General features: G+C 42.3%; 1 protein-coding gene across 1 annotated transcript in view; it reads left to right on the top strand.

Annotated features, from left to right (window-relative positions):
* Positions 1-13,820, top strand: part of ACSF3 (acyl-CoA synthetase family member 3) — a 219,483-nt gene extending 205,663 nt beyond the window's left edge. The window contains exon 10 of the mRNA XM_044663171.1: positions 13,112-13,820. Within this exon, the coding sequence (XP_044519106.1) occupies positions 13,112-13,229 (118 nt within the window). The 3' untranslated portion in view covers positions 13,230-13,820. The remainder of the gene's footprint in view (positions 1-13,111) is intronic.
* Positions 13,821-15,153: the final 1,333 nt, after the last annotated feature.

Genomic DNA, 15,153 nt, shown 5'->3' with positions numbered 1-15,153 from the left:
CCCACCCCCCGTGGCGGGGCAGGTTGACCTCCGATAAAGAGGAACAGACAGACTCTAGCAGTGAAAAAGACTCCTTAATAATGTAACTGTGTCTGCCCCTCGTTTTGGCTCCATTATCTACTTTTAGGAGATGATTAGTATCATTAAAATCTATATAGTCTGCTAATGAAAGGGTTACGGTCTTCCTTTCCATAAGCAAGCAGACTCCCGCACAAACACCCTTGTAGGGAAACATTTCTTCCTTGCGGGTGTTGCAAATGCCCTCAGTTATTAGGTAAAGAACAGGCTTCCTCCAACTTCCCTTTGCCAGACTGTCACTTGGGATTCGGCAGCCCAGTTCCACACTCCGAATCTCCAGAGCCCAGGAGGCCCCCATGAACGGCCTCAGCTGGCTTGTGCCTCTCTTAGGTGTCTTCTCTGACCCCTAGTCTGACTCCTAACCATGTGGCAGATGATCAAATGAAATAATGTATGCAAAGCTTTTTGGAAAGGATAAAGCTTATATAAACGGCAATCATGATTGTCTACTAGAATGTATCTGAGCTACGGAACCCAAATCTTATTCACTCTTTTTTTTTAAATCCTTACCTTCCATCTTAGAATCAATACTGTATTTATGTAATAATACTGAATAATGATTCCAAGGCAGAAGAGCGGTAAGGGCTAGGCCATTGGGGGTTAAGTGACTTGCCCAGGGTCACACTGCTAGGGAGTGTCTGAGGTCAGATTTGAATCCAGGACATCCTGTCTCTAAACCTGGCTTTTTATCCACTGATCCACCCAGCTACCCTCTTAATGACTCTTTGTATCTTCCCGAGTGCCTAGTAGAGTGCTCCATATCAGTGGGGTCAAACTCAAAGAGAAAAGAAAGCCATGAAACCATATATAAGGTTCCCTACAGGCTACATATCAACCTAGAAAACCACATATTAACGTTTTATATGTTAATTATGTAGCTAATTATACATTGTTTTTTATTTACTTTGTCAACTATTTCCCAATTCCATTTTAATCTGGTTTCAAGGGCACTCAGGAGTATTGTAGGCTATGTGTTTGAAATCTCCACTGTACATCCAACAGGCTTAAATAAGTATTAAGTTAAATTGAATTAAGCAATGAAAAAATATAAAGATTTTAAAGTATGGAAAAAAAAAGAAAAAATTATGCCAATTGACATTTTATAAGCACCTTTTGTAAAGACCTTGGATTTGTGCTTTATTGAGTAGCATTGCTTAATCAAACTACTTCTTGATTCCAGTTTTCCTTTTCAAAGGATGTGAGGACATAATAGAAGTGGCAGGGAATGGCTGCATTATAGACAAGGATTTTCAGAAGGAAACTTGTTTTTCATAAAGTAGCTCTACAGTCATCTTAATTTCTAAGTCCAAGATTTTGATTGGTGCAATTTATCTTATATTTCTTTCCACTAAAATTGAATTTGCATTTCTGGACAAATGTAGGAATGACAGGCTTCTGACCAGGAATGGAGCACACATGACAAAGCCTGCTAAGAATGATTTGCCAGGAATTTAGCAAATTTAATCAAAATGGCTTTAAATTGAAAGGGATAAGGGAAAGAGAAAGACTGCTTGCTTATATCCTAGATACCACAGAAAGCAGTGTAGGAAAACAAAGGAAGGAAGGAAGGAAGGAAGGAAGGAAGGAAGGAAGGAAGGAAGGAAGGAAGGAGCGATGAAGTCCCCACATGTCTATGTACAAATGCATGAAGCACGGATAATAAACAAGATGAACCAGAAATCCTGCCCCAAGGAGACAACTTTGGTCTCAGTTGTCATTGAAACTTAATGGGTTGGAATATGGCTGTAGAAGAAACAAGAGACAGAAAAGTTATAATGGGAGAGTGGAGTGGGTAATTCTATATTAATAAAAGGATGTGAAGAAATTCAGGTACCAGAGATGGAGGATGTGAAAATCAGAAAAGGTAGGAACAAAATAATGTATTCATCAGTATATACACTAGGCCATCTGGACACGAAGAGAAAAGAGATTAGGAGTTTGAGAAATGAACCATAACCCTGGTTAAAGAAAATAGAGTACTAATGAGGGATTTCTGTTATCTAGAATCTCCTGAAACTCTTAGCCAAAAGCAGAGCAACTAATAATTTCTTGATTTTCCTAAATGATTGATCATCTTTCAAAAGAAAGAAGAGCTAACAAGAAGAAATTTTTATTCTAGATCTGATTCTAATTAGCAATGAAGAATTTATTACCAGGATAGAAACTATGGGAGTTTTAAGGGGAAGATGACTTCTGCCTTAGCATTTGTGATAAGAAAGAAGAAAGATGGAAAAAGTCTAGTATATATTCTAAAATTTGGGAAGAATAGATTTTAAGGTATTCAGAGAAATATAGGTTCCCATGAAGTAAAACTATAGTGAAGTCAGGCTAGGAGTAAGGGGGGAGCTCTAAAAAATAAAATCTGAAGACACAAAGAAACAGTTCTGATAAGGAGGGAAAGACAGTGGCTTAAAAAAAATCAATGTTGTTGTAGATAAAAGTCATCAACCAGTTTAGGTTTTAAAAAAATTTTCTAATACCATTTAATATTTTTCATTTTTGCATCATCTTTATTTCTAAATATGTACCTCTTTATTCCTCATTTTGTGAACCATCCCTTGATATAAAGAAAATGAAAAGAGAAAAAAAAGCCATTCAGCAAAAATATCAATACCATCAGCTGTATCTGATAGCACATGCAGTGTTCTACATCCAAAGTCTCCCACCTTTGCCAAGAGGAAAAGAAGGCATATTTCCTGAGCTTTTCCCTAGAATCAAGTTTAGTCAGTATAATTACTCAGAGTTCCTTTTCCTTTTCTTCCTGTTTACATAATTGTATTTTCACACACATTGTTTTCTTGGTTCTGCTTACTTCACCCTGAATCAGTTTACATGTCTTCTCATGATTCTCTGAGTTCATATTTGTAATTTCTTATGGTATAGTAATATTCCATTATTTTATATACCATAATCTATTTAGTCTTCATTTATCAGCCCTGACTTTGTGTCCAGAGCCACCAAAAAAAAAATTCCAGTTTAGATTTTTTTAAATTTTTCATTGCTAATATTACTAATAGCTAATATTTAGATTCTATTTTAAAGTTTGCCAAATACTTTACATACATACATTATCTCATTTGATCCTCACAACCCTGTGATGTAGTGTGCTGTTTTCATCATCATTTTACCTATGAAGAAACTGAGGCCAACAAAGGTTAAATGTCTGAGGCGGAATTAGAACTCACACCTTACCAAGTCCAAGGGAAGAGTTTTCTCCACTCTAAAGTTGGAAACAAAGACAGATAATAGAAAATGAATACAAAAATGTGGCCCTGTCCTTTAAGAGAAGTATCCCTAGTGCCAAACTTCAGAATGAGGTGAGGCTGGTGAAGAAAGCCAAGGAGTTTGTTCACACATGTATTGGGGGGGGAAATGAGAAGAAAGAAAACAGAAATAAAACCTCTGCTCAGGGTGGATGGACTGAGGATAATCAATAATCAATAGAGGGAAGACAGAAGCTGCTAATTGTCATATTTTGCTTCTACTTTCTCTGCCAAGGAAAATAATTTTTGGACTTGAAAGGAGAGCACAAAAGTGACCAAGAAGGACTTAACATTCAAGATAAATTAGGAGCTAGTCACATCTCCCATCATCTGGCTCAAACAACATCCTTAGGTACCCAAAAGATGAGATGTGGTCTGAGGTCTCATGAGGTTGGAGGTTCCATGGCACCTCGCAGTGTCTTCAGGGTGATTGTATGATTGATTGATCAAACACAGAAGTCGTCATGGCTGGTTTGATGTTCGCTTGGAAGGAGGGCTGTGCTAGAGCACCCTATAAATCTGTGCTGTTCCATTTGTTATCAGCGATATGGATGAAGACACACTTGACAGCAAAATTGCAGGTGACCCAAGGCTGCGAGGAATAACTAACACACTAGATGACTTTGCACAAGCTCTGTCCCCCATGCCTGGAATGCTCTCTCCATTCAACACCCTTCCCACACGCACATACCTCTTAGTTTCTCCAGATCTCTTCAAGATTTGGCTCAAATTTTGCCTTCTATAGGAGACCTCTCCTGGTCCCCCCAGTTCCCTCTGAGATCTTTTCATGTGGTCTCCCCCACTGGAACATGAGCTCCTTGAGAGCAGAGACATCATGGTCTTTTGGGTATGGTTTTTGCCTTTTCTTGTATCCCTAGGACCTAGCTTAGTGCTCATTGATTGATTGATGCTGAAGAGGAGATCATTTTTCAGATACTTGATTGCACCAGACAACCCCTGAGCTCCCTCCTATTCAGAAATCCTGTAACTCAGCGATTGCCAGACAATCAGCCAAAAAGGATTAATCACTTCCCATATGCCCATGCTACACTAAGTGGTGGGATTTCAAAGAAGGGTGAAAAAAAAAGTGCCTGCCCTCAAGGAGCTTACATTTTCATGGAGAAGACTGCAAGTAAATAACTAGGTGGCACAGTGGATAGATCGCTTGGCCTGGAGTCAGGAAGACCTGAATTCAAATTTGACTTCAGACATTTACTCTATGATCCTGGGCAAGTCACTTCACCTTGTTTGCCTCAGTTTCCTCATTTGTCATATAAGCTGGAGAATGAAATCACAAACTACTCCAGTATCTTTGACAAGAAAGACTGAAATGAACAATATGGAAATATATTTTGCATGATAATACATATATAACTCAGATGAAATTGCTTGCCAGCTCTGGGAGTGGGAAGAGAAGGGAAGGAGACAATTTGGATCATATAACTTCAGAAAAATTTGGAAATGTGTTATTACATGTAATTGGTAAAAATAAAATTTCTTTGCAATTAAAAAAAATTCAGAAACTCAAAAATGATGCGCCTCAGCTGTGTGACCCTGGGCAAGTCACTTGACCCCCATTGCCCACCCTTACCAGTCTTACACCTATGAGACAATACACCGAAGTACAAGGGTTTAAAAAAAAAATGATGAGCCAGACATGACTGAAAAAATAGGATATATACAGAGTTGGTTGAAAGTACATTAACATAATAATATCTTTGGTCATTAAAAATTCAAAATCCTTTCCACATAACCTCATGAGATGGGTAGAAAGAAGGTTACTATGTCCCTTTTACAGTTGAGAAAATTGAGACAGAGATAGTCTAGATAACTTTGCCCCAAATACACAATTAATAAGTGTTTGTCTCCTCCCTCCTGTTCCAGTGTTCTTGCCACTGTTTCAAAGCCTTGAGAACACCTCCTCTGAAAAAGGACTTGCTTTAAAAGGCTCCAAGGAGATACTCTGTAATCTATAGGAACCCATTATTCAAAGGCACCTATGTCTAAAAGAAGAGAAAGAAACTACCATTTTAAAGGGTCTACTTCCCAAAGGATTTCTAAGCATTAGTACTTTTTAGGCCCACGTGCTTATTAACATTATGAGGTTCCTTATTTGGGTTTGTCCTTTGTTTTCAAAGATGACCGATGACATCAAAAAGTGATGTCTTGACTTGTGAGCAAACCGAATGGATGTGAGGCAGAGTTGCACAAAGTCATCAGCCTCACGCTTTCTTCCAAAGTTATCTAAGCCCAGGGACAGGACAAAATTCAGGGCGATGGGCTGTAGTCCTGGGTCTGGTAGATGACCTCGGTATCTTCCACGTCTGGCCAAGCTCTAAGCACTCCATGGCGCCTGCTTCAGCCACCTTCGTGGCCACTGGAACAAATTGCTCCCAACTACCAATTCTGCCAGGGAAAAGTCTTTACAGGCTTGGGGTAGACGTTCTCCTAACTCACTGGTGGGTTTAAGGCCTGTTGGTTACCCTCCACTTGGTTTAGACCATCTGCTCAGACAGGTTTTACCAGGGTTTGATCACTGTGTAGGCTGCAGCGTCTTGGAGCTACAAGTGAGAGCTGGGTGGAAGGCGGACACCAAAGGTGGATGAGGAGCCCTGAGAAAGGCTAGACAAGCTTCATACTAATGGGGCTAGTTCTCCACTACCCCATGCATATATTCATTTTTATAACTTCTCGAATAGCCTGATGAGTGATGTTTTTTTTTCCAGAAAACAAATATTAGGACACATATTGTGCTGTAAATGGGAGCCAGCCAAGGCTGTGGTGATAAGTGTTGGTTATGAAGGATTTTTCCTGTCCTTGAATTTTCTTATAGATATTTCTCGATTTTCTTTCTCACTCAGATTTCCTCTTCTGATGTTCAAGGCTCTTATTCTTAGGCCTCCCCTTTTACAGTTGCTCTTTCTCTACTAGAAAACTTCTAGACCCTCCAAATGTACCTACTGCCATTGTACTCATCAAGACTCTTGGCTTCCCAGAGACCTTGGCTCCCTGTTTCTCTCATTCCTAGCATAGATATCCTGGTCTAACCCTGCCCCAACTCCAATCCCATTAGCATGATTCCCTTTTTCCCTTTGACTTTTGCCCAGGATGTAACGCTTTTGCCCCAACCTGTCTAAGTGTCTTACTTTACCCTTGCTCCTTCTGAGAGTCCATCTGCCTTCTTGGATTTAGCTTCTGTCTATAAATTATGCTCAGCCTCATTCTTTCTCATCCTGACCGGTCCAATTATGTTCCAAAACCAGTGAGATTGGGCTAGTTGGATGCACAATCTACATATCATGCTTAGCAAAGCAGATACCAGATGGATCCTCATCAGAATCATGGATTTCAAAACGGAAGGAAACTTGGTAGCTACTCTTTTAGAAACTGGCAAATGATTAATATTTTCTATCTGGGAAATTTCCTGTGCTCTGTGTGACTGGGCAAATCACTTAACCTTATTTGCCTCGGTTTCCTCATCTGTCAAAGGAGCTGAAGAAGAAATTGACAAATCCCTCCAGTATCTTTGCCAAGAAAACCTCAAATGGGATCATCAAGAGTCAGACACGACTGAAAAACAACTGAACAACAAAGTATTGATTTGTATTATTAACAGCGGTGCTCTCAGCAATCTATCTAGTTAAGAAGTACATGAGAGGGGACGATTAGGCAACTCAGTGAATAGAGAGCCAGGCCTGAAAACAGGAGGCCCTAGGTTCAAATCTGGCCTCAGACACTTCCTAGCTGGGTGACTCCAGATATGTCCCTTAATCCCCTGTGTCTAGCCCTTACTTACCTTCTGCCTTGAAACCAATACTTAGTATCAATAATTTTTAAAAATTAAAAGAAGTATATGAGATCTCTGAGTCAAATCAGGTAACATCTGTTAAGCCCCCTTGATATTCACAGTATTGTCCTCAGTGCTGAAGAATAAAGGTACAGGACAGTCATCAGGCTGGGTAGCCCAACATATGAGCAGCGGCTGCTTGATAAGTAGATACAAGACAATAGATGAACTGCCGACACTGCACTGGAGAAGGGGGAATGTTGGTCCAGTTGGGTCTAGAAGCAAATCCTCAACAGCTGGTAAGAGAGCTTTAGAGTCATGAGACAATGGGAAATACAGAAATTGTAATGATGTTTCACTGAAATGTTCTATATCATTATGCTTGTGAGAATGTGGCACAGATATTTTCAACCATTAATCAGAAAACAAAAGGAACTGAATGTGGCAAATTATTTATTTGCTAGTAATACATTTTTAATTGCCTGTTCATTCTAATGGGGTTTGCCGTAACTATGCCTGAGTGCCATGGCCTTGTGTTATTGATTCCTTTGAATTCCAGAGGGAAATGGAATATGATCATTGTATAAGAGAGATGCAGGGGAGGACCACACTTGTTAAGCATTATGGGATGGGTCCGAGGAAGTGTTAGGACAGTCATTGGAAGTGGGCAACCTTGGGAACAAGTAGGGTCCTTAGGTGTGTGCTTCTGCCTTTGTCCTCCTCCAATGGAGTACAATTTCAAAGCCCAAAGGAAACATCTCTTGCAGAGACTGAGGAGAAGCTTTGTTCTGTGGTTGTTGTAGATCCCAGAAGACAGTCTTGGGGACATTTTTGTAAAGGGATAAATGTTTGGTGGCATCTTGAAATGAACCTCTACCCATTTGTTCATTCATAATAGGAAAATGCCTTCCTTTCTCCCCTTCTCAGTCTGTCTTTCCCAAATTGTGGGTCCCCAGAAGTGAGTTTAAAGCATGAATACTTTTTTGCCTTAAAGTTAATTTACAGCCCTAGGTTCCTCTCAACAAGATCCTGGCACTTAGAATAGACCAGCCAATACTAAGTGTTTTTTGTTTTTGTACATTCGGGGACCATATTGGCAGTCTTGAATGCATTCAATCAATCAGTCCATAAGGAGGTATTTATTAAGCACCTACTATTTGTTATGTACTGTCCTCGGTGCTGAGATTGCAAATGCAATGAATGAAACAAGCCCTACTCACAAGGAGCTTGAGACAACAAGGATATATATAAGTACATAATAAAAATGAAGAGAATATGTAGAAAAAATTAAATACAAGGTAATTTGAGAAAAAGGACTCAAGTAGTTGGAAGGAATCAAAATTAAAATACAAGGGGGCAGTTAGGTGGTTCAGTGGATAGAAAACCAGATCCAAAAACAAGAGCTCCTAGATTCAAATCTGGCCTCAGATACTTCCTACCAGTGTGACCTTGAGTAAGTCACTTAACCCCCATTGCCTAGCCCTTACCGGTATATAGTATTGATTCTAAGACAGAAGGTAAGGGTTTTTTTTTTTTTTAATAGATTAAAGGAGCAGAGATGTTTGATCTGGAAAAGACTTGGGAGCAGAGATGAGGAGGGGAGAGGCATGATTGTTTCTTCAAATGTATAGAAAGAGCAATTGATCTTATCCTTTTCGGCCCTAATGGGTAGAAGTTACAGGACATCAGATTTGAGCTAAATATAAGGAAAAATGTCTGGATAATTACAGATATCCAAACATGGAATGAGCTTCCCTGGGGCTCTGTCTTTGGAGATATTAAAGCAGAGGTTGGATGATCATTTTTTGTCAGTATTGTAGAAGGGGTGCAGGGATGACCTTTAAGATCCTTTCTCTGATGCTCCTTCCATTCATAAAAACTCAAAGTAGGAAGGGGAACAAACTACCCCAAAAACCAAGTGTAGGAATCACATGTGAGAACTGAGATGAGTATAGAAGCCTTCTAAATATGACATGCTGCTAGCCGTGGTAATAAATGCCCACAGGGGAAATTTTCTGGATAAAGAGCAAGATTTTACAGAAAGATAATCTCATCAAAAACAAAAAAACCTCAGGCCAGTCATCCCCTTAGCAACCCTTTAGACTTTGTGGACACATTGGCCAGCATTTCTACTTTGGCCAGAAAGGAATGTTTATGTTGCTTGCATGCATGCATATAAACACCCACAGAGAATCCCATCCCCAGAGGTCCATTCCTGTGCCTGTGGCAGGATATAAGTCCAGAAACATTCTTGATCCCACCAACAGCTGCCAATGGCACACAGATGTTACCTACCCATGTAGAGTTGCCCACCCAAGGGGTTTCCAGGAACAATGTCACCCACAATTGGGGTTTCACAGCTGCATCCAATCACAAGTCAGCACATAGTTGGAGGGGCCATAAATCGCGACTTCCATCCCAAGATCCCCTGGTGTTGATGGGTAAACCATTGTTGCTGCAGGAAGCCATAGCTGTAACCCTGTCAGCTTGCAGCAGGATGCATTAACAGCACCATGTTATTGCGTGATAATGGCGCCATTAAGGCATATCACCAATGTACTTCGTCGTGTCCGCTGATGCTTGCTAGTTGTGGGCAGATGTACACAGACCTATAAGGCTATTAGGCTCATGTTTATTCATAAACAGCACCATCTGTTAAGGCCGCGATTTGGGATTTCTCAGCCACATCCAATTGCTGGCTATGCAACATGACACAACTGGAAATACCAAAGAGTTAATCCTCTGCAACTTCCAGAAACTTGTGCCAAGCCATGTTTATTTTAATACAGCCTTGCAAATGGCCACTTGCCCACGATTCATATTGGACAGATCATAAAGAATGACAATTTCATTTCTTTTGCCTACCCCTGGACCCCTTTGGGATAAGGCAACTATAACAAAATAAATCCAGGCTGGTAAATAATGAGTACTTGTTTACCAAGTTGAATCAACACAGGCGATGAAGGAGTTGCTGATAGAGGGCTTGTGGCTATTGAGCCCTTTGGTTTAGAGCACAGTAATCGTGAAGCCAAGGTTTGACCCCCATAAAAGGTGGGCAGTTTGGCTCTTTGTATGTCTTTCCCATGATTCCTCTGTGCTTTAACCAGTTCTCTTACAAAGAGGAATCCTGATAACTGACTTAAAACATCTGAGGGGTTGACACATGGATGAGAAAGTAGTCTTGTTCTTTGTGTTTACAAAGGACAGAACTTAGAGCCAATGAGCAGAAGCAAACTGGGGGTGGGGGTGGGGATAGATAGTGGCTTAACAGAAAAAAACCCTCTAAAGTAAAGGTGTTGTCCTGCATGAGCTTTTAGGCTACATACAGTTCCAGGACTCTCAGAGTCCATTGATGGAATGATGGACTGCCATTTGAGTTTATTGGGTTATTCCTTCCTAGGAATGTTCCAACTGAGGTCAGGTGATGCTATAGAAAGGATGCTTACACTGGATGGGGGTTGGATTAGATGACCTTTAAGTCCCCTTCCAGGGTTAAGACTCTTGATTCTGTGACATGTGGGCCATTGGCCAGAAGTGAATCAAATCCATCACTATTACTGGAAAAAATCAGCTCAAAATGGTATATCATCAGTTCATGTTAACAAGTATAATTATGAGTGGGAGGAGGGAGAATGAAAGAGAAAGGGAGACAGAGAGAGAGAGCTTTTCTTGCCAGCATGGCTTTTCAGTGGAACAAATCTTCATAGAACATGGAAGAGACAAGCCTTGGGACCACCAAAGAATTTGATATTCCGCTGCTGCTCTTATTACAGAGACTTCTGACCAGATTTTCTCACACCTCCAGGAAGAAAGGCAACACTAGCCTTCAGCACTCTGCTAGTTCAGAAGTCCAGATCACTCAGGGTTGATCTTGGGAAGCCTAAGGATAATTACTGTCTAGGGACTTCAAAACCCTTCCAAAAGGGTACATGATTATTTTTCTCTGTTGCTTGTCTTTGACTAATCTTAAACTCAGAAAAGGGTTGTAAGCCTGCTATATGCTGTTTAGTATATTGTAATTGTTTGTTAAATATGTGTTCGTTAAATTGGTTAAATCTGGATTCATCTTTCTTAAGGCAACATGTTGAATGAGTGTGTTTTTTATGTTGGTGAAAAAGTTTAAGCTCTGTCAAAATATACATTGGAACAGCCAAGGTAATGGGAGTCTTGATTCCCTTTTGATGAAAAAAGAGACAATATCATCATGGTGCAGCCTGGGAACCAATGCAGACATTCATCAGTACATGTGATACCACCACGTCATTTGGGAGAGTCATACTTCAGACACACGACGCCTGATCCTGTGGTGAGCAGACAGAACATGAACTATTGAATCAAAGAGCCTGGATTTGGATCCTGCCCTACCATCACTGGCTCTGTGACCTTAGAGAAATTGCTCTTCTTCTCTGGGCCTCAGTTTCTTCATCTATAAAATAGGGGGGTCAGATATGATATTACTAATGTCTCTGCAGCTCCATTCATTCATGAATAAGCCTTTATTAACTGCCAAAATGTCAGACTTGTGCTAGGCTCTGGGAATACAAAGACAACCGCACCTGCCCTCATGGAGCTTACACTCTACTAAGGGGAATCAAAGTGAACTTAGGTAATTGGATACAAAATATCTGTAAAATGATTTGAGGATCCAGGGAAAGTATTGGCAACTAAGGGGACCAACACAGGCATCATCTCCTATAGCACTTGAGCTGAGTCCTAAAGGAAGCTGGGTACCCAAGAGGCAGAGGTGAGGAAGAGGCACCTTCCAGGTCTGGGAGACAGCCTATGGCCAGGTGTGGAATGTTGTGTGAAGAATAATCATTTGACTTGAACATGAAGTACATGATGAGGAGTAATTTGTCCAGAAAAGCAGCCTGGTTCCAAATTGTATGAGAGCTTTAAGCACCAGTCAGAAGAGCAGGAGTGAGCACTTGATCCTAGAGATAATAGAGAGCCACTAGAAATTATTGAACATAGACCTATGCTTTATGAGTGCCAATTTGGCAGCTCCATGGAGAGCAGAAGGGAGAGAAAAGGGATTGGAAGCTGGGAGCTCAATTAGGAGGCTATTATAGTAACCCAGGTGAGAGGTAATGAGGCCCTGAACCAAGGTGGTAGGTGTTTATGGGAGAGAAAGAGACGGTGTAAAAAGTAAAACTTTTGGAAATGATTCGTTTGGAGGCTAATAAAGAGTGAAGAATCAAGAATGACTTTGGGGTTGCAAACCTGGGATGAAGGGGAGTCAGTATGATTAGGGCATTCAAGAGAGGGGTGGATATTAAGGGGAAGAAGACAAGTTCAGCTTTGTAGACATGGAGTTTGAGATACCCATGGGATATCCCATTGGAATTGTTTAATAGAGGTGAGGTGAGGTGAGACTGGCACTCAGAAGAGACACCCAGACTGAGCATCTAGATCTAGCCTTTATCTGCATAGAAATGATCATTAAATCCAGAGGAACAAACAAGATCCCTTAAAGAGAAACAAGATGACCCAGGAGACATCCACAGTTAGGGAGCAGCAGAATGTGAATGATGATCACCAAAAAGAGACCAAGAAGGGCCAGCCAAAGAGGCAGAAGGAGAACCATTCATCACTGTACATAATGGTTGGCATACCATCTCCCTCATCAGCATGTGAGCTCCTGGAGAGCAGGGATCAGTTTTTCCTTTCTTGATAGCTACAGAGCTCAGCACAAAGACTGACACATACTAGGTACTTAGTAATTGCTTGTTCATTGTTGTCCATAATAATAAGTGAGAAAACTTAATAATAAGTGAGAAAAAAATCCATAAAAACCCATCCTGTGTTGTCTGAACAAGGACATCCACCCAGGCCAAGGATGGTCCCGAGGATCCTAACCCACCATTCTTTTTTTCTATTCTTGCCACCTCCAGATCCATAATTAGAAAGTCCTTGCTTTCTAGACTCTTGGAAAGAGACTGGCCCCTCTAAACCTCTTACCCAGTATTTTTGTCTTTTCCAGAGGATTCATGGCGGCGTACACCATCCCTTCCGAGCTCTTGCTAGTTGAGGAAATCCCACGGAACCAGATGGGGAAAATCAACAAAAAGGATCTCCTCAAACAGTTCTACCCTGCTTAGCCAGACCCAAAGCCCAGGTGATCGGAGCCCTTTAATGCCAGACTCTCCCCCTATGATTGGACCTTGGGAAAAGGCAAGAACAAACAGAGGCATCTCCTCTTTCAATCAGCGGTATCAGAGCTGCTTAAACAGAATTAAGCAATGATTGTTCTAGATTTAATCTGGTTGTGCTTTTCCAGAGTCTCAAATGGATTGCTAAATGCAGAGCAGTCAAAATGCCCCCCTCTGCTTTCTCACAAAGGAGGGCTCTTTTTCCTGCTCTCCTCCCAATCCGCATCTGAGGACATGTTACCCATCTCGCTGTTTTTAATAGGTATCCGGTGTGTCCCTGCAGAGCTCCATGCTAACCGTCCAGGATAAAAAGGGAGAAGTGGGCCAGGGGGCTGGCAAGATGCTTTTCCCCTCCAGCCACTGGGTACCTCATCCCCAGCTCCCATCCGCTAAGGCTTTGGACTTGTTGCTGACGGTGGTGGTGGCCACTTTCCCAGTGAAACGCTTTGGTGTAGCATAAACATGTCAGTGGGGGTCTCCCCAGCCCTCTAAGCAAGATCAGTTCAAAGAACTGAATTAAAAAGAAACCATCAAAACCAACCTGCTGTGCGCTGTTTATCTCCGTGTGTATGGGGGAGACCGAGCAAGCCTGCACCCTCCACGCTCTCCCTTTGACTTCCAGACCTCCTGCCACCCACCCACCAAAGCAGGACCCCAGCACCCCCGAGGCAAAGCACTGAAGGGTCTGCCCAGGGAGGCCCAGGTAGCCCTGTGGATAGAGCACCAAGCCCAAAGTGGGGAAGAACCAGAGTCAAATCTGCCCTCAGATATTTCCCGGCTGTGTGACCCTGGGCAAGTCACTTAACTCCAATTGTCTAGCCCTAGCCCTTCTCTTAGAGTTGTTACTAAGATAGAAAGGAAAGGCTGAAAAAAAACCCACCAAAAAAGCGCCTGCCCAGACTCTTGGCTGTTTCCATTGGAATGGGCCCAGGGGCAAAATATTTACAGAATATAGGCTAAGTGATCGCCCCCCCACACCCCCACCCCGGACCCAGAGCCGGGTAATTCTGGGGCCACTCGGGAGTCAGGTCTGTGTCCGCCTCCAGGAGGAGCAGGAGTGCAGCGGAAAGTGAGAAGCAGCCTTGGCACCCCTTTTCCGGGGAGCTCCCTTCCTCGCTGCCTCTGGAGGAACTTGAGGGGGCGGCGGGGGAGCCGCGCTCTCCTCCCCTGTGCTCTCCTGCCTCGTCTCTCTGGGACGCTTATCCTCCATACTGTTTTTATCTATCAGCCTCGGGCCATATGCAATTCATCCCCAGATGAAATGGCTGTTTAAATTAAACTCCTCTCCTTGCCGTTCCCAGCCATGCTGCTAATTTCCTTCCTTCCTTTCTACACTTTCCCACCGACTCTGCCTCCTTTTTTTTGGGAGGGGGGCGGCTTCGAGGTGAGGCTCTGAGGATTTCTTTATGGGGCAGTCAAGCAGCCCCTCGTTTAGAAGGCTTCCATGTCTCTGGGAGAATTTCTCAGAACCCGCTGTAAATGGATATGCGCCTCTCTGCATGCCCCAGCACACACCTCCTTCTGTTTTCCTACAGATGTGGAGAAGCAGTCATTAGAGAAGCACAAATAAATACAAACTGCTCTTAATAACCCAGGCTCATTCCAGCGGCAGGGAGGGGCTCTTTAGGCTTTTCTCGCTCTTTTCCTCCCCTTTTGGGATTTCGGGTTATACTGGCAAAAGCACACCACCGGCAGGAGCCCGTCTCATCAGCTTCTGACCTGTCCTAGTCTTGCACGCCAGACAGAAGGCTAGAGGATGGCCCATTTCTAGTAGAGTCCTTGCCCTTCCCAGCCCGCATGGCCAGGACAGGATACCCAGCAGGAAGGATAAAAGAAACAGCCCAAATGTGCCGCCTGGCTCCTGTAGGATAAG

This window comes from Gracilinanus agilis, chromosome 2, assembly GCF_016433145.1.
Source record: "Gracilinanus agilis isolate LMUSP501 chromosome 2, AgileGrace, whole genome shotgun sequence".
In the NCBI taxonomy this organism is placed as follows: domain Eukaryota; kingdom Metazoa; phylum Chordata; class Mammalia; order Didelphimorphia; family Didelphidae; genus Gracilinanus; species Gracilinanus agilis.
Note: the sequence above shows the minus strand (reverse complement) of the source record. Positions and strands in the feature narration are given on the sequence as shown.